The sequence below is a fragment of the Psammomys obesus genome, unplaced genomic scaffold, assembly GCF_907164565.1.
Source record: "Psammomys obesus unplaced genomic scaffold, mPsaObe1.curated_primary_1811, whole genome shotgun sequence".
NCBI lineage: Eukaryota > Metazoa > Chordata > Mammalia > Rodentia > Muridae > Psammomys > Psammomys obesus.
Window position 1 is genome coordinate 17,915,892 of NW_026585895.1, and position 20,354 is coordinate 17,936,245.

Consider the following 20,354-nt stretch of genomic DNA (forward strand, 5'->3'; position numbering starts at 1 on the left):
TCAGGTGACACTGAAGCGGCCTACAACAACCTGCAGCGCTGCCTGGAGCACAGCCCCTCCTATGCCGAGGCGCACCTCCTGATGGCACAGGTGTACTTGTCGCAGGACAAAGTCAAACTGTGCTCCCAGTCGCTTGAGCTTTGTCTGAGCTATAATTTCAATGTAAGTATTCCAGATCAACAGGGCTAAGGCATAACGTGCTCCTTGAACTTTTAATGAAGGTGTATATGGTCAATTATTTTACGTGTGAATCTTGCCAATACTTTATTAGAATGTTGAAGTAACAAGAAATAGGAGAAAAACTTGAGATGTCTTTCATATACATGAAAATCATGTGAGTTTCCTCAACACAACCACAATATCAAACTACCTAGGCAGTAGGTGCCTGTAATACTAGCTACTTAGGAGGCCATCTGGAAACTCCAGGCCAGCTTGGACAATATAGAAAGCCCATCACAATACACACACACACACACACACACACACACACACAAAACATATACGTATATACACAACACAAAACACATACACAAGAAACACACGCACACACACCAGTTCAACAAAATAAATTGGTATGAATCTGGTAATGAAAGTTCAAGGATCAATATCTAGACTTTGTACTTATCTATAAGCCTCAGTTTCCTTTTCTATATAACTTATAGATTAGCAGTTGTTATAATGAGAATTAAATGCAACAATTATGTATATATATATTCAATAATTTTAAGTCATCAAGGAATGTGCCAAATGTCTTTATGAATAAGGTTAGTAAGTGTTATTACCCACTTTCTTCTTGGACTTAATTTTTCTTTCTTTTTTCTTCCTTTTCTTCTTTTTTGAGGCTGTATCTTTCTTTGTAGGTCAGGGTGGCCTATAATTCACTTTGTAGACCAGGCTATCAGCCAACTTAAAGCAATCCTCCTGCCTCAGCCTCTTTTTACATTCATTGCCAAAGAATACACAGTAATTTTGAAAATGAATATTACATACTTTGAAGCTATAAAGACACTTGTTACTATCTAGGAAATCTCAGTTATTTTTCCCTGAACATGAGTTGCTTCTGATACTTCTTAAGGTTCGTGGAAGGGAACCTCAAACGGTTGGTTCACTTGAGTTCTCCTAGGAAAACCATTAAATGAGATAGAGAAATCAGGTGTCAAGTAAGTGTTGTAGAGCTACCCCTGCTCTTACTTAGGACAGTAGATCTCTAGATTAGAGAGGCGGGACGCCATGCTTTGCCCAGGGAGAGAAGTAAGGCACAGGAATGTTCACCCCAGGTCCCCAGGTGCAGAGCTCCCAACACATGGAGAACTGAGGTCCTTCCTTCTCTGGTGGCTTCCACCCCACCTTACCGAGGGACATCTCCTTTGGCTTCTCTTTATTTACCATTCTATTATTCTCCTTCATGTTCTCTATGTACTGTTCCCAGCTGAGATATGAATAGAAGATTCTTTACTCTGGGTTTTGGGGTAACATGAAAAGAGGAAGCCAGTGTTTAATGAAAACACCTTAAAACTTTTATTATTAAAAGTTAAAAGATAGAAATGCAAAACCTTTTTTTTTCTAGAAATCTAAGAGGCATATCAGTACTAGAGGAGGCCCAGATAAAGACATCCCGTTACTGAAAATTCAAATTTCAGGATGGATTTTTCTGAATATATATAAAAAAAAAAATCAGTGTTTGACCTCTTTGACATCCAAGACATTCAGTTTCCCTGAATGTTAGTGTTAATATGCTTCATTGAAATATATAATATTTGAGTCTGGTTAATTTCAGTATGTGAGTATTTTTTTTTCTTTTCTTTTAATTTGCAAGTCCCTCTAATACAATTTAACTTAACATTGTAATTAAGAAGTGAAACGAGTGAAGAGGTCAGAAACAGACTTGGAGGATAGGATCACAGATGAGCTGTACTCATCATAAATTTTGGTTTTCCATTGTGTACACTCCAAAGAAGCACTGCTGCTTTATTTCTCAGGTGAGAGACTACCCGTTATATCATTTAATCAAAGCACAGTCACAGAAGAAGATGGGAGAAGTAGCAGAAGCAATTAAGACTCTGCACATGGCAATGAACCTGCCAGGAATGAGGAGAAGTAGAGCCGCCTCCAAGTCGAAGCACAGGACTGAGGTGGACGCAAGCCACCGGTTATCCATCTTTCTTGAGTTGGTGGAGGTTCACCGCTTAAATGGAGAACAGGTAACTTTACTCAGATTGGAACTTTGTTGTTTGTGTGTGTGCCAATTTCCTACTCTTCTGTGTAATATGGAATATATAGATACGAATTTCTAACTGAATAATTTTCTACAAGTATGTGTGTAATATACATGTAGAAAATTTGTTAAAAACTGAAAGTAGTCCCTTGACCAACTGTCAAATGTTAACAACTTAATTTTTTTCTAACTTTTCAGTAAAACATGTGTATTCTGCAAGTGCCTGGAAATTAGTTGTAATATCCCCTGAATGTCGTTCTCAGCGGGTCTATGTTAGCTACCATGAAATGCAATCATGTGATTTATGATTCTGTTCCAGAATAGTAGCAGGGACTCAATCTAGCAATGGTTATTGTCCTGGTTGTAGAAAAAAAAAATCAGCCACTTAACTAGTGTTAGGGCTTTAACTGGTTTGGGTCTCTTTAAATTTGCAGACTTTTCATAAAAATCTATCAGTTTATTTGGTAAAAACCATGGAGGTACTGACATGTATTAGTCACTGTGTATTGGTAAATGAGTATCCTTTCTGGGGTCATTTGTTGCCATTTATTTATTTACTTATCTATCTATTTATTTTTACAGCATGAGGCAGCAAAGGTTTTGCAAGATGCCATCCATGAGTTTTCTGGAACGTGTGAAGAATTGCGTGTCACTATTGCTAATGCAGACTTGGCTCTGGCACAAGGAGATACGGAGCGTGCATTAAGCATGCTTCGAAATGTCACAACTGAACAGCCTTATTATATAGAGGCCAAAGAAAAAATGGCAGATATTTATCTGAAGCATAGAAAAGAGAAAATGTTATATATTACTTGTTACAGGTAAATAGTTACTTGAATCTCACATTTCCCTTCTGAAATGAACACTCACATTTACTGTCTATCTTTGACACGTATTTCACAGACTCTTTACAGATATTTTCCTGGGGTTGGTCATCTTTCTTTTGCCCAGGACCACTCTCATCAAGGTGTTTATCCTAAAACAGAACTGTGGTTGCTTCCATGTGTGGCCTGATAGTTTCTCAAATCTCCTCATTAAATGTTCCTTTTAGATCCAACTCTTGTTTAGGGAAAGAAAAAGCAAGAGTTAGATGTACTCTGATAACAACATGATGCAGCAGCAATCCAGGGAATAGAGAGGCATATTTAATACATGGTATATCTGTTGTAGAAGAGGAAAATTATACATTGATGGCTGCAAACTCCAAGGTGTGGATTCACCTTTTCTCTTGTGAATGAGCAGCAGTTTTAATAGCTTTGTTACACTGAGGCCCTGAAAGGTACTGAGACACATGCAAACACATTTTCATTCTTCAACACTCTGTGACTTTGAGAGCATCCTGCCCTATGTAAGAGTTCAGGCCAGCGGGGCTACATAGCAATACTGTCTCCCAAAAGCAAAACAAGGGCTGTGGTGGTACACAGGTTTATTCCCAGCACTTGGGAGACAGGGGCAGGTAGATCTCCAAGTTCAAAGCCAGCCTGTTCTCTAGAGTCAGTTCCAGGACAGGTTGTATAGAAGGACAATACAGTGTATGCCTCCTGTTAAGGAGTCCTCTGGGCAATGAGAGTTTGTATGTTTACTGACTCCCTTTACTCTGCTCCATGCATGTCAGAAAATGGAAGAGTCAGTGAAAAGTTTATTTTGATATAGCATAAAGTGTCCGCATGTCCTATCTGTGGTTTTTCACAAGATTAAGCTGATGGCTCTACTCTGAGGGATACTGTATACTTGAGGTAAATGAGCCAACCTTTTATCTTAGTGGTTTGTAAACATTACCTGTATTCAGCATATTAAGTGGAGTTGGTCTAATTCCAGAGAAATTGCTGAAAGAATGCCCAGTCCCCGGTCTTTCTTGCTCCTTGGTGATGCATACATGAACATTCAAGAGGTAAAATTGAGATTTAATGATCTTCTTATCTGCAGTAGAGATGGTGGTAGAAAAAATGCTGGGTGTCTCCTCTCAACAGAAAGGTGGAGAGAAAGCTACTGATGATTAGAATGACTGCCAGCAAGGAAAAGTTGATACAGTTCAGAGTGTAATGATTGTGGGTGTGGTCACAGTGTTGAGTATCTGGCCTATTTTTAGTCATCTCTTTGGGATTGTTTACTTTTATGTTCTTCAAGATATACTTTGTTAGAACAAAGTATTCCAAGTTGGGAGGGGCTAAATTATGGGAATGTTGCTCTTTAATGGATTCACTTAAGCTGTTTGTTAAGTTTGCCACTTGTGTCTGATGATGTTAGCCTGAAGAAGCCATAGTGGCCTATGAGCAAGCATTAAATCAGAACCCAAAAGATGGAACACTGGCAAGAAAAATTGGGAAAGCACTTGTCAAGACTCACAATTACTCAAAGGTAAGTGCTTCATAGTGTCAGCTCCATCTATTGGATCAAGTTGATCCAGACCTGTTGTAGCCATCTGCCGCATCTCCGCTGGTTTATGCTCACCTTTGCGTGAGCAAACTGATGTCTGTGTCATGGCAGCCTTTCTCAGTGACCCACTTTCTTCAGTGCTACATTTTATGGAGACTGACATTAGAATTACTTTAAGCTTCTTAGATTTCAGTCTTCGCAACCAAATAATGGGCATAAAGTCACTAACATCACATTCCGTTTTTATATAATGTAGCATAATCATTTTCCATTTTTCTGTACCAGTCTGGCCAAGCTATGGGCTTCAAAGCGGTTGTTTTGATTTTGTTGTTTCTAATAGTATAAAGGGTTTTCTTTAGCTCTACACAGAATACTGAAGTATTCTTATGCTAATCTTGGTTGTTGTTAAGTATATGTGCACCAACTAGGAAAGCAGATGCATTTGGGAAGGTTTGCTGACCTTAAAGTAATGTCTACAAAAATATTGCTGCCAAGTACTGTTCATTACCCCTTTATTGTAAAAATAAAAATAAGAAAAGTTCGTTGCTGTGTGATCAATTCTTCTCTAAGAGGAATGGCATACTTCACTGATGACACAGATGTATGCCTAAAATTATTTATCTATTATTTCTAGTTATAGATATGCTCAGTGCCTTGGATTATGAGATCTCTATGCTTTTGAAAGACTAACTGAAATGAACTTTATGTAGGCAATCACCTATTATGAAGCTGCTCTGAAAAGTGGACAGCAGAATTGCCTTTGCTATGACCTGGCTGAGCTCCTACTGAGACTGAAGCTGTATGAGAAAGCAGAGAAAGTTCTCCAGCATTCTCTAGCTCATGAGCCCGGTATGGATGTCTTTCTGACTGGGAAAAACATTCACTTGATAAATCTGGTCTATTTATTTTTATAATGCATAATTGTATATTTACTTTTCTCAAATATTTATATGTGGTTGGTTATTTGAATTCATGTGTATTTTTCTTCTTTCAGAACTCAACTCTACCAAATGGGTGTGTTTTAAAGCTAATAACAGGTTTAATAAATAGTTCATTGTGCTATAAAAGAACTTAATCCCCAAAATGATACAAATAAGTTACATATAAATCACAATTAATGGTATTCAAGCACATCAACACTTTTGTAATTCTTACCTTTTAAAAATATTACATTTTTTAAAAGAACTCAAGCATCTTGAGTGGCTACCGAGGTAGCTCCATTGGTAAAGTGCTTCCTTGAAAACCTGGATTTGGATCCCCAGCACTGACATTAAACATGTTTTAAGAAGCCCAGCACACTGTGTGCCTGTAATCTCCGAGATGGGGAAGCAGAGGCAGCATTTCTGTTTGATGCTGGCTAGACTCTGGCCAAGTTACTCAGCCCCAGTTCAGTGAGACCCTGTCTCAAAGGTAGGGTGGGCTTGACATTGACTATGGCCTCTACATCATATACACATTCACCCACACAGAATCTCAGGTATTGTGAAACTACATATCAGCAATTTTCTATGCTGTTACCAGTACTTTCATACCATTTGATCAGGTAGCAATAATGTTTTATAATTTGATAATATTTTTAATTTTATTGAGCACTTATTTTGCTTTCTTATATTGGTACCATAAACCCCATTACAACTAATATGCTTGTATCTTAATCCTTGCCGTACACTTGGTTTTAAAAGTTTTGGATTTATTACTTTGGGGGTTTATAGTGTGTGTTGTGGGTGCCCACACATGCAGTTGGCTAGGTGTTGAGGTCAGGGAACAGCTTAAGGAAGTATGTCCCAGGGGTTGAACTCAGCTTGTCGAGCTTGGCAACATCTTTACCATCGACCATCTCTCCCAGTTCTTGTTTACATTTCTTCAGAATAAAGTGCTGGGAAAATGTTTGTGCATTTATATTTTTTTCAGTATTTTCACACTTCCTTTTTCTACATGTACAGGGTTTATTTTTTAAAATTCTTATTTTTTAGTAAGATGTGGTGCTTGCTCATCTCAGAATTTAAAGATTGCTGAAGTAAGTGAACGCCTTGCTTGCTCCCACTCACCAAAGAAAACTCCATGTAAACACCCACATATTTTCCTCAGCAAGCCTAGTGCTGTCTTCATTGCACACACAGCTACAGTCGATGTTCTGGAATCCACAGACCCAGCCACCATGGATCATCAAAATCTCAAAGAAAAGCTGTTCCTGTTCTGAACATGTAGGGGTATTTTTTTCTTATCATTATTTCCCAGCTAGCTCAGTAGAAGAGCTTTTTGTGTAACGTTACACTGTGTTGGGTGCTATTAGTGACCTAGGGATGACTTAAGTGATATCGGAGGACATGTGCATGTTGTGGGCAAATACTGCACCATTTATGTAACAGACTTGCACACCCATGAATTTGTGTTTTGGCTGATGTGCTCAAAACCAGTCCCCCGGGAAACTGAGGAATGGCTGTGCATGCTAGGCCATCTATAATAGGTTTTACAGATATATATATATATGTATATATATATATATGTATATATATATACATATATATAATATGTATATAATACTTGTATATATATTATATATATAATATGTATAATAGTATATAATACTTATATACTATAAGTATTATATATATATAATACTTATAGTATATATGTAATTCTGTAGGGCTGAGTTTTCATCTTATAATTTCTTTCTTTATTTACAAATACAGCCCCATTTCAGACATACGCATGCTAGTGTGTCTTAATATCACAGAATATTATGTGTTACCCATTGATTAGTATTTGAAGAAAAATAAGAAGAAAAAAAAAAACCTGAGATAAGATTTTGGTTTATATAGCCCTTGTGTACTTACTGGAATCGAATATTGCTTCCTTCTTTTGTGTTGTTTTGCTCTGTGGGAAGGATGATCTCACGATCTCACTCTGGATGAAGGCTGGCCTAGAATTCATGCCAGTCCTCCTTTCTCAGCTGCCCAAACTCATGGGCCACCATACCTAAAAGATTATACTTTCTTAAGGATACAGCTGTCCATGCTTCTTGTAGTATTCACTGTGGAGAATAAAACTTTAATCTGTATCTCATTGATCACTGAGGTTAGACTTACTGTTCATGAATCACAATCTGTTTTTAATAGGTCCCCTTTGTCCTTAATCCATTGCATATTTTTCTTTTAGATGGCCTTTGTGGGCTGGCATTTCTTTACCAAATTTATTTGTCTTATCACATATTGTATGTGACCATCTTGTTTGATTTCTGAATTACTTCATTTGAAAAACTTTTTCTAATCAGTGTTATAAAAGTCTTTTGAGATGTTACCTAGCCTTTTTGTTTTAATTTTTTAAATTGTGAACTTTAAACTATATATAGGGGTTTTTTTGTAGCATCTTCAAAATGGATAGTGAATCTTAATTTATTTTTTTTTCAAATGCCGCCTTTAGTTTATAATAAATCCCACATATGTGACTCTATAAGAAAATTAATTTCATTCCATTGATTTTCTTTTGCTTACACCATGAGTGTTTTCATCTGTCAGAGGAATCTACCCTAAGCATTCTCATACTGCCAAATGGTCTTAGTTTAGCTTTAATGAAGTTGACCCATAAAGCCTCCCAATTAGGGATACATTTACTATGAGATTTCTTACTCCTACTAAACACTCTTCATGGGTCTGTTAGATATCACTATTAAACACGAAAGGGCTTAATATTGCAGGAGAAGATACAAGTATGTATTTTTGTTTAAACCAGCTGTGCTGTGTTTGTGCTTACTGAATGCTTGCACAACACAGCCTGGGGCGTGCGGAGATACCATCACACACGTTTCATGTACTATGACATTAATCAGCTTTAAACTGTCCCTGTTTTTTAAATCAGCATTCTGCAGCTCACTTTCTTCGCATATACAGGTTTCTACAGCTAGTAAATACTAGTACCTGGCATCTCACATACTTTAACTTACTCTGGCTAAATCTAAGTTCTTAATGCACCTCCCCAGTGTGTTCTGCAGGGAACCTTCCTCTCATTCGTTACCATTTTATTCTCCCTTGTAGTTGATAGAAACCAAAACTTTGGCTTCTGTCTTCTTGTTACATTTAAATAATTGATGACTCATTTCTGATTCTCACAGTTCCAACTACTCAGTTTCTTCTACTTTCCATTCTCCTTGCCTCTCTGTTCTCTCTAATCTCTCCATTGCATAGCATTAGCTGGTTGTTTAATTGAAAACACAGAGAACAAATGGTGACCAGTTTACACAAACTTGAGACCGGTGATGCTTAGAATAAACATCACAGTGCAATGGATTGAAACCAGGTAGTGGGGTAGAGAAAGCAGCATCTGAATGAGCAAGGGTAAATTGTATACATTCCACAAGAACATCATACCAACACCTCTCCTGGATTAGGATGGTAGGTGGCTGGCCTGCCTGATTCCATCATCCCTAATTCCATCCTCAACTACACCCCTGCTACAGCCTCTGAATCCGGAAGTGATGTGACGCTGCTCAGTATACGTCCAGCCACGTTACATTTACCTCCCCACCCACTCTGTCCCTCTAACTGGCTTACATGGGCTATCACACTGTCTCCAACTCCTTGTTACTTATGCCCAGTGCACAACTTTCCTTACCTGTAGTGTAACCATGGCAAAACCTGCCTCTTTTGGAAACTTACTCATGCTGAGTTTCTGTTACCTGGATTTGTTCATTAAGCAAATTATAAAACAAAACACTGCTTTGCAAGTTGAAATGTTAAGCAGTGACTGAACTAGCAAAATGGCTCCGCTGTTAAATGTGCTTGATGCTAAGCCTGACAATATAAGATTGAACCCCAGGACCCGTATGAAAAAATGAGAGAACCAACTCCTTCAAGTAGAGCTTTGAACTCCACAGTCAGGTGCTAGGCGCACATGCAAGCTTGTGGCCGAACGTGGCCTGGATTGTACATTCCATAAATGGTGCAAGATCACCAGATGCCACTGTGTTTGGATTACTTAACACAGGCTGACTGATTTGAAGTTTTACCTTAAGCATGCTAGGTAGGTAGTGTTATTCTAGAAAGGAGAGATGATATAGCTAGCTAGAGGTGAGCCTAGCTTAGACACCTGACTTGTTGCCATTGCAATTTGTGATGTTAATTTATTAAAGATTATTTAAAAAGCAATTTCCTTCTTAATCGTATGCAGATACTATTCTATTTTAATGGCTTCAACAGAATCTTAAAAATGACAACTGCAATCTTAATGAAAGCGATGAGATTACCTGCTAATAAGTGCCTAAAAACAAACCCTAGTTACTGCTCAGTTCTATACATTTTCCTCCCATCAATTACTGTCCTAAACCCTTTAATCCTTTTTTTTAAGATTTTGCTATACTTTAACTATCTAAAAATTTAAGCTGTTATTCGCTGTCAAAATTTTTTAAAGACCTTTTTTATTATGTAGAGAAATACATTTATTTAAGATGACATTCTCTCCTTTGCATTCCATTCTTAGTAAATGAATTGTCAGCTCTCATGGAGGATGGGCGTTCCCAAGTCCTTCTAGCAAAAGTTTACTCTAAAATGGAAAGACCGGGAGATGCGATCGCCGCGTTACAGCAGGTACAATGTGTGACTGTGTGCAGAGGGTTTGGAGAACGGCTGAAAATACTCTGGACCCAGTAGTTTCAGAACATTGGTCAAAACAAATAACAGTTCAGTGCCTAAAGATGGTGAATATTGGGAACACTGTAGTTTTGAAACCACTGAAGCCTCAACACTTCCTGTATAGTAACTATTTTTTTAAATCAACAACTTTAATAGGTTTCACACTGATCATTTTTTATTTCCTCCTTGTCAGTTTAGGTGGCCATGTTTTTAAAAATAATTTGTTCAGTTGTCAAGCACAATACATCTTCTGAATGCCTGTATCTACTATAAAAATGTATCTTTCATAGTCGATATTTTCAAACTTATTTGCCTTTTTAATAACCATGCAGGAGCTTTTTCTTGTTAATATTATTAATAAATCACCCCTTTTCTCTTTTGCTTCCTTCAGTGCTTGCTTTTTACCACATGATGGTACTTTATTAGGAATAAAAGAAGCAGTTTCCTTCTTAATTGTATGCGCCTATTTTAAATGGCTTTAATAAACATAAATTTTTATAGACCTATAAAAAAACCGAAATGCCAATCTTTGGAACTGCTGGGTTTGGGGATAATTTTCCTGTCTTGTAGTCACACAGTGCCTGTACTTTGAGTGGTTCGATCCTTTGAGCCTTGTTGAAGTTTGTTTTATGTTCTACATGATTCATCAGTTTGGGAACTAGGGTCTGTATTCACTGGTGATGTGTTTCTGGGGTTGTGAAGTGCCACTGTGGCCTGTCAGCTGACGTGGCTTACATGTGACAGTCAGGGGGGAAATTGTGGAGCAATTTCTTTTTCTTTTTCTTTCTTTCTTTTTTTTTTTTTTTTTTTTTTTTTTTTTTTTTTTTTTTTTTTTTTTTATCTTAATGTGGGTTAAAAGACTCAAACTCAGCCCGGCAGTTGCTCAGCAAGCACTTTAGCATGACGACATCTCTCTGCCTGACTCTGGCTTCCTCTTTGTTAGTGTTTTCAGAATACGTTTTTTACTTTCAACATTTTAATTCCTTATAATGAGGATCTGATAGCCTATAATGAATACTTTTTATCTGCTCTGACTGTTAGTCTGTTCATTAAAACATTTAATTTATTGCCAGGCTAGTAATTTGTAATCCTGGGTATTTGTGAGACTGGGGAAAAGAGAAAACCCAAGTTTAAGGCCTGCTTGGGGTACAGAGTAAGATCGAGACCAGGCTGAACAACATACTGAGACGTTCTCAAGTTGAAAAATAAAAAGAAGGCCGAGTGCATGTAGTCCATTCCCCACTACAGTTTTTAAAAGGTGACATATCCTCTGGTGGTGACTTACGCCTTTAATCCCAGCCCTCAGAGGCAGAGACAGATGGATCTCTGTGAGTTTGAGGCCCACCTGGTTGCAGTACAGCCAGGGCTCTCAAAAACACAAAAAAGTGGATATTTTGTTTGCTTGCGAGCAGCATAATTGTGGATTATATTTGGATTTACAATTTGTTTTTATTTCAAACTTTTAATACTTCATGTTCTGATTTCGTGACTTTTTTAAGCTTTATTTTCAGTTCATTGTTCCTCCGTTGGACTGTTATGTGTGCCTGGGTTTAGAATGCTGTGGGTGTTGTGTGGACTGCAGTGCATGCTTTTGGCTCTTCACTCCAGCTTTGCCTGCCCCATCTGGTTCTCACCCCTTTCAAACTGGCTGCTTAAAATTTTATTTATAATTAGCACTATTAAATGATGATTTCCCTATAACGCCAAACAAAACCTTGGTACAATTAGGTAATTATATATTAACTCAGCATGCCATATAAACACTACAGTGCACACATGCTTTCTAGCACCTGTCCTTTTATTTAGAATTTTATAGTTTATTTCATATTCTACCCATTGTTCACTTCTCCCTCTAACTCTAATTATTTCTTAGTTAATTGTTTTCTATGTATGTACATGTGCCTGCTTGTCTATATATGCACCATGAGCGTGCAGGTTTCACACATGGAGACTAGTGGAAAGGTATTTGATCTCCTGGAACTGAAGTCAGCTGATATGTGTCCTATGAAGTGAACCCAGGTGCTCTGCCAGAGCAACAAGTGCTCTTAACCACTGAACCTTGTCTTCAGCCCCTGATTTATATATATATATATATATATATATATATATATATATATATATATATATTTGTGTGTATACTTATATACATATTTGTATATTATTACAATATTATCATAAGAAGAGGCTTAAATTTTGCAAAGCCCATCGCTGTTAAGCATGCCATTTGCTTGTATGACCTGATGTAATCTGGCATTGAGAACAATGCAGCGATAGCTTCCTCCTTGCTCAGGTCCTGTTGTAGCTACCTTACCTGGCATTTATCCACAGCCATGGAGTCTCAAAACCTTAAGCTTCTAATTGGCTCAGATAATCGAAGTATCATGACAGAGGTCTTCTGGAATACCAGTTTATGACTTGACAGCGATTAAGCAAATGGCATCCTCCATGATGTGACCATCTGCTCCTGACAGGATACTGCAAAATCGAATGGCTAGAGAAGTAGAGTCAAGAAACTGCAGGTGGTTTAGCCAGTGAGTAAAGGCACTTTGCAATCACAGAACAAACTCCCACATGTGCACCCTCCCTCCACCCCAAGAAAATGAATCAATGTACGAAAACAAATTAGATGTGCTAAAACAAATTTTAAGAAATGTCTGAGACGTAGCCACTTATAAGGCCTGAGTACTTTTCTTCTGTATGTCAGCCTAGAGAAATACACAGGGCATCTCATGTTCCTAGTTCATTTTTCCTTCGCTGCTGATAGACTTGAACAGCTATCTGTTTCCATCCTTCCTTCCCTGATGCTTTCTAGTCTGTTTATGAATCAACCATTTGTTTCTAAAGGGTTAACAAATCTCAATTTTCAGAGTGTATTGGCCCAGTGGGTTCTTCTTTTACTGACCTTTGCTTCTCTCTCTAGTATGTGTTGATTTCATAGCTTAATTCTGGATGAGATTTTCTAATAAGTGATTATATTTGTTTATATTTCCTACATTCAACATTTGTATTTCTACAATGTGTATAGTTTCTCCGTGTATAATTTTCTAAGGTATATAGATTTGTATTTAACATGTAAAAAATATTATTACATTCAGTTAATGGTGTATTTTATTTTGAAGCAATCATGAGATACACAACATAATGCCACAAAAACAGAAGGAAAAATTAGAAGCCATAGAAACAGCCCCACCTGACCCCCAAAATTGAACCACTGTCCTATTTTCTACTCCCATGGGAACCATTATGTAATTGGAGTTGGTTGGATGGACATATAGATAAAAGGCAATTCTATTTAATTATATTTATACTCTTGAATAAATATAAAATGTTTGTATTTGTACGATTTTCCAGCCAAGAAGTTGAAAAAATTTACAGTTGTATATTAGATAAATGCAAAAGAAGGATTAAAATCTAAATGCTAGCCATCAATGCTTATGTAGTTATTGAAACATTAATTTAGCTTTAATCCTTCTGAAAACTAAGGGGAAACATAATATAATACTAATTTTTCTTAATGTGTTTTGGAGCTGTAGAGATGTCTCAGTGGTTAAGAGCAAATGCTGCTCCTCCATAGGACCCAAGTTTGGATTAAAGCACCCATGTCAGGCAACTTACAACCATGTACCTCCAGCTCCAGGCAATGATTGGGTGCCTCTGGCCTCTGAGGCATCCTTTCCATTTACTGACACATCTACACATACTTTAAAATAAATAAAAATACATCTTTAAAAGAAATGTGTTCTGTTCAGGAAGTTGTTTCCTGTACCAAAGAGTTCAAGGCTCTTCCCCACCTTGTCTTCGAACAGATTGAGTGTGTCTGGTTTTTTGTTGAGGTCTTTGATCCACTTGGACTTTGGTTTTGTGCAGGGTGATAAATATGGCTCTATTTGCATTTTTCTACATGTAGACATCCAGTTAGACCAGCACCATTTGTTGAAGATGCTGTCTTTTTACCATTGTATGCTTTTGGCTTCTTTGTCAAAAATCAAGTATCTGTAGGTGTGTGGGTTTATTTCTGGGTCTTCTAATCCGATTCCATTGAACCACCATTCTGTTTCTATGCCAGTATCATGCGGTTTTTATTACTATTGCTCTATAGTACAGCTTGAGATCAGGGATGGAGATACCTCCAGAGGATCTGTTGTTGTACAGGATCGTTTTGGCAATTCTGAGTTTTTTGTTCTTCCATATGAAGTTGAGAATTGTTCTTTCAAGGTATGTAAAGAATTGTGTTGGTATTTTGATGGGAATTGCAGTGAATCTGTAGATTGCTTTTGGCAGGATGGCCATTTTCACTGTGTTAATCCTACTGATCCTTGAGCATGGGAGATTTCCATCTTCTGATATCTTTTTCATTTTCTTTTTTCAGAGACTTGAAATTTTTTTCGTACAGGTCTTTGACTTGCTTGGTTAGGGTTACACGAAGGTACTTTATGTCATTTGTGGCTATTGTGAAGGGTGTTGTTTCTCTAATTTCTTTCTCAGCCCTTTTGTCTTTTGTATACAGGAGTGCTACTGATTTTTTTTGAGTTAATTTTGTATCCAGCCACTTTGCTGAAGGTGTTTATCAGCTGTAGGAGTTCCCTGGCAGAGTTTTGGGGGGTCACTCAAGTATACTATCATATCATCTGCAAATAGTGATAATTTGACTTCTTCCTTTCCCATCTGTATCCCCTTGATCTCCTTCAACTGTCTTATTGCTCTAGCAAGGACTTCCAGAACTATGTTGAAGAGATATGGAGAGAGTGGGCAGCCTTGTATTGTCCCTGATTTCAGTGGGATTGCTTTAAGTTTCTCTGCGTTCAGTTTGATGTTGGCTATAGGCTTGCTGTATATCGCCTCTACTATGTTTAGATACGTGCCTTGTATCCCTGATCTCTCCAAGACTTTAAACATGAATGGATGTTGGATTTTGTCAAATGCTTTTTCAGCAAAACTTCCTGTCCTCTGGCTCCTCCCCTCTCCTGCCTACTCCTTCCTCTCCATTGCTCAACATTGTGGCTGGTTGTTTTATTTTGGCAAGTTTACACAAAGTTGATAGACTTTAACAACTATCTGTTTTGTTTTGTTTTTTTCAAACAGGTCTTTTACTTGCTTGATTAGAGTCACACCAAGATACTTTATGTTGTTAGTGACTATTTTGAAGGGTTTTGTTTCCCTAATTTCTTTCTCAGCCCTTTTGTTACTAATATAAGTTCTATACAAAATATTTCTTAATAATGATTGTACTTATTCTCACAGCAACTTAACATCTTTATGACATGTTTTAAATACAAAATTATTTTTCAAATTTATTTTATGCAAATATCACCTAGGTATTTTTCTCATGAAAATAGCAAGTCTGTCTTTCTCATATATCTGTGTGTCTCCATCTCCATCTCTATCTCATACACACATACACACACACACACACACACACACACACAAATTTATAAATGTGTTTTTCTGGAGAACTAAGAAAATGACATGCACACCAACACACAAAGCTTCTAGAAGCTTAGCTGATGCAAAGTTTGCAAATCTTTTACAAATCTTTTAGTTCATAAAATTTCTCATTCAAATCACAGAGCTTCTGAACACGGAACCACTCTAAAATGAATCAACAGGCTGTATTTTTATATTTGTGTGTTTTTACATGTGTGTAACAATAATAATGACAGAAGAAGCCACCAGTGTGAGAGGGATTGGGTCACAGAAGGAACTGAGGGAGGAAAAGGAAAGGGAGGTGTTGTAATCATATTTTAATTTTAAACATTTTAATAAAATAAATAGATGTACAAGATATACTCCCTAGTTATTTCACAATAAAATCAAGATAGAAGAGTGACTAGTAACTGACTGTGCTGGGTTTTGCAGTTAATAAAAGAGAGCTAAAATAGTAATAATTATTGAGTGTGTCCATATACCCAGCTCTGAACTGACAGCTTTGCATTCATAATCTCATTTAGCATTTAGACCACTGTTTGGTATGAAGTGTGTCTCAAAACCACCAGTAACTCAGGTGACTTGCTATGCTCCACACCTGTGTTGGTTCCCTTCTCTCTAACATATAGCAGTGGGCACTGTGACGGCTAGAAAGCTTGAGGGCTAGCTGGCCATATCCAGGCATGGCTCTGTTGGTATCAATATCACCTGGGAATTTAAAAATAAACATTTTCACACTCAGCTGGCCTACTGAATAAGGAAATCTTGAGTTGGCCTCCACAGTTCTCATGTTCAAGCTTTCTCCTGGTGACTCTGATACTAAAGCTTTCAAAGTATGTCTTCAGAGTAGAACTTTTACAAGTATAAAGTAGAAGCTTCTAGACTATCACATGCTATCCAAATCATAAACCAACGCAATATTGCGTCATTATGTGTCAGTTATAGGAATCTTGGCCACCATCAAACCTGTTTGTTTGGAAAAGTGGCTATGGTTTTATCTGCATCTTTCAGAAAGTATGTGTTTGGAATCTAATTCTCAATAAACAGAGTTGGGAGTTCTACCTATGAAGAGTATTTTACATACTCACCCTCATGACTGGATTGATGAGGAAGAACTGAGAGGTCCATATCAGCCTCCTGTTCTTTGACCCTCTCAGCCTCTGCTGAGAGGGGAACCAAGAGAGAAGGCCCTTACTTGATGCTGCACCTTGGCAGTAAGCTTCCCAGCCTCTGCAACGTAGATGAATTCCTTTTTAAAAAAATAAAAAGAGGGCAACGTTGATAATAAGATGGGTAAGCAACCATAAACTGAGGCCATCTCCAAGGTTCTAGTCATTTTACTTCTTACCTTGATGGGTAAATACAGAGATAGCTTCAGGCAGGTACCATGAGCCCCTGTTACACGTACTGTTTGTACTTTTTTTTTTTTTCATTTTTCCTTTTTTACTGTGGGCAAAATAGGGTAAGGCCAGAAAGATGGAACAGGTTTCAGCACAGTAAAAAATAAAAACATATATCTATTTCATATATGTGTATATAAAACATGTATGATATACACACATACATACCCAGGTGTATAACAAAAATCAGAAACATATACATAAATGCATAGATACATATTTATGTAATCAAAATTAAAATTTTATGAAAGAGAATTAATTTTTGCTGTATATGATGTATATTCATGTTTTATCATCCTTTCATTTCCAAAAGACTGTTACAACGCTCCAAACGGATGACTCAAAAATGAAAAATTTTAAATGTTGTAAGTCATATTCATCAACTATAAATTGTCAACTGTTGTATTGTTGATTAATATTTACTGTTGATCTATCTTTTAGTAACACTGTTGATAATCCTAAGCCAGCTGTATATCCAAATCACCACACAGAGACTGGGATTTATTTAATTAACCTAGAACACAATTCTGGGCAATAGTTACTCCATCCTAAACCTCCAAGCCCGCATAGTCTCATACCATTCAGATTCACCCATTTTACTTGCTGTTAGTGATATATTAGGTTCGGTTCATTTCTCCATGTCATTCCAAGACCTCTTCTCCAGCCTCTGCTCTCCCAGTCTCTGCTCTTCTTCCTCCTTCTCCTCCTCCTTTACCTCCCATTCCTTCCTGTCCTCTGGCTCCTCCCCTCTCCTGCCTACTCCTTCCTCTCCATTGCTCAACATTGTGGCTGGTTGTTTTATTTTGGCATGTTTACACAAAGTTGAGACAGGTGATGCTTAGAATAAGTATCACAATACAATGTCCAGATTGAAACCAGAGAGTGGGGGAGAGAGATCAGCATTTGAATGAACAAGGGTAAGGTGTTTACATTTCAAAAGAACATTATACCAACAGTCAACTAACATTTTGGCAGGCGCCCTTGAAACCATGCCTAATGTGTGGGGTATGGCAGGTCCTCACTATTTGCTAAGTCAGTGAATGACTGTCAATAACTCATGGTTAGATTTTACTTGTTAAGCACTACAAAAGGCATTCTATCTCACTCATGAATGTCCTACAAGCCAGAAGTATGGATAAAAGACACCTTTCCAATCTAACAATCTGTTTAATATGCTTATGCAGAGCAGGACACCTCAGACTAGCATGCTTGTGTATAATAACACAGCTCAGTGTTTATGTACTCTGTCAGCTGATTACCCATCAGTAGACCGTTAGGTTGCCTTAAGGGGTTTTGGGTTGTTGCCATCATTTCTGTGTTAATGTTTGTGTCTTGTAACACTGAGTTTTCTTCTTTACAATGGACAGCTAGCTGTCATGTTTTGTTTCCATCCCTTCTGAATAAATTTTTGATACCTTCCCAAGATTGGAAAAGATAAGTTCAACAGCCTGCTTGTGTTTCGGTAGTGCTATGTTTTACTAAAATACTTGATTAATTCATAATTTATCAATATAGAATGTACTTGTTGCTTGTAATCTACCAATGTCTGGCTTTATTATCCCATTACATTTAGCATTTCTAATTATTTATCAATAGAGTCAAGTGCTCTTCCTAAATGTTCCATCACTGTGTTTCCTTTGTAGTGATTTTTTTTTAATTCATCCCTATAACATAGAAAGACTCAATCTTGCAGTACATTGGTTAGACAGGTACTGCCTGCTGACTTATTTGCATGCAGCTGCATGTTTGAGGTCTTAATATGGCTGTCTTTGTGTGGGTGTTTAGTCTGTTATATCACGATCATCCACACTCCTCTAACTCTTACAGTAAAATTATACTGTCATACAAACTTGAAAATTACTTCTTTCCCTTTCCTGACTCTTGCTCATTTTTTGCATTTGCTTTTCTCTAGGCTCGAGAACTGCAGACTCGGATACTGAAGCGAGTTCAGATGGAGCAGCCAGATGCCGTTCCCTCCCAGAAACACTTCGCAGCTGAAATTTGTGCAGAGATTGCAAAACACTCCGCTGCTCAGCGAGACTACGAAAAGGCAATTACTTTTTATAGAGAGGCCTTGGTTCACTGCGAAACAGACAGTAAGGTCAGTACTGGAGTACCAGTAGTGAGTACCTTTATTCCAGGTACCATCTGACTTGATCAGGTGGAGAAGCCTTATTAGATTATTTATAAAACAGATTTGAAAATAAATGTAGCAAAAAAATAAAACAAGTTTAAAAAAATCAATATGTTTTCTGGAAAACTCTGAGAATGGGAGTTCTCATTGGGGCTGGGAGCAGAGCCTCACAGTACACAGCCCAGCACATGCCAGGCTCCGAGCACAGTCCCCAGGAATGCCAAATCAAAGAAAGAAAGCTGGTGAAGCCTTACGCTGGAGGAACTGTGGAGTTGGCGCGGTCGGTGAAGTGCTTGCCACACAAGGGTAAGGACCCCAGCTTGATTTCCTGCCGTCACCAAGAAGCTGTGTAAAATACCAACACGCACCTTAGTGTCAGCACTAGGGAGTCAGAGACGGGAGGATCACTGGGGATTGCTGCACAGCCAGCCTCTGAACTGGTGAGCTCCGGAGTCAGTGAAATTCCCTGTCTCAGGCCATGTGATGGGGAGTGGCAGGGTACACACCTGATGCTGGCCTCTGAGCCTACCCCCAAACACACATACATACACACGCATGCACACACACACACACACACACACACACACACACAAAACACATGCACGCACGCACACACACTCACGAACATACACAAATTGTAGTGGAATAAATAATGGAAACAAAATCTGCAATTTCTTTATTTTAAATATCCATCTAAGTTTTAATAGTCAGCCTAAAGCTATTTTTCAGTCACAGTTAACCTCAGTGTAGGTGGTTTGATTCAGGTAATGAGCAATGCTGTACACTTGAGCACCTGTATTTCAGTGGCTCCTTGGTGCTAGAACTGTGAACGTGACGTTAATGGCTCTGGTCACTGATGGAAGACCCTTTGCTAAAGCATCACAAGCAGGAGCCTTTTCAGTGGTGGCCAAGAGTCGAAACAGTGGTTCTGCTCAGAAGAGTAGGTTAGCAAGTCTACCTGCTTCAGCCTTTTTCATTTCACTAATGAGAAAACGTTTAAAGAGTTTTGCCTTAGGCCTTTCAGAGAAGTTTGTATTGAAACCTCATATCCTGCTTTAAACTCAGTGGTGCCTTTTGTCTCTGTATTTATCAAGTGAGTTATCACTGCCTTTCTGTCTTTTCCTGAAAAGACAGCGGAGATGAATGCACCTATCATTTAGCTTGTCTGTTGTGCTGCA

The 20,354-nt window shown here is 37.9% G+C and overlaps 1 protein-coding gene across 1 annotated transcript in view; it reads left to right on the plus strand.

Moving 5' to 3' along the window:
• Ttc21b (tetratricopeptide repeat domain 21B) overlaps positions 1 to 20,354 on the plus strand; it is a 72,049-nt gene that overhangs the window by 28,142 nt on the left and 23,553 nt on the right. The window contains exons 13-20 of the mRNA XM_055600383.1: positions 5 to 162; positions 1,980 to 2,201; positions 2,798 to 3,036; positions 4,034 to 4,106; positions 4,463 to 4,573; positions 5,302 to 5,440; positions 10,067 to 10,173; positions 18,955 to 19,143. Of these exons, the coding sequence (XP_055456358.1) occupies positions 5 to 162; positions 1,980 to 2,201; positions 2,798 to 3,036; positions 4,034 to 4,106; positions 4,463 to 4,573; positions 5,302 to 5,440; positions 10,067 to 10,173; positions 18,955 to 19,143 (1,238 nt within the window). The remainder of the gene's footprint in view (positions 1 to 4; positions 163 to 1,979; positions 2,202 to 2,797; positions 3,037 to 4,033; positions 4,107 to 4,462; positions 4,574 to 5,301; positions 5,441 to 10,066; positions 10,174 to 18,954; positions 19,144 to 20,354) is intronic.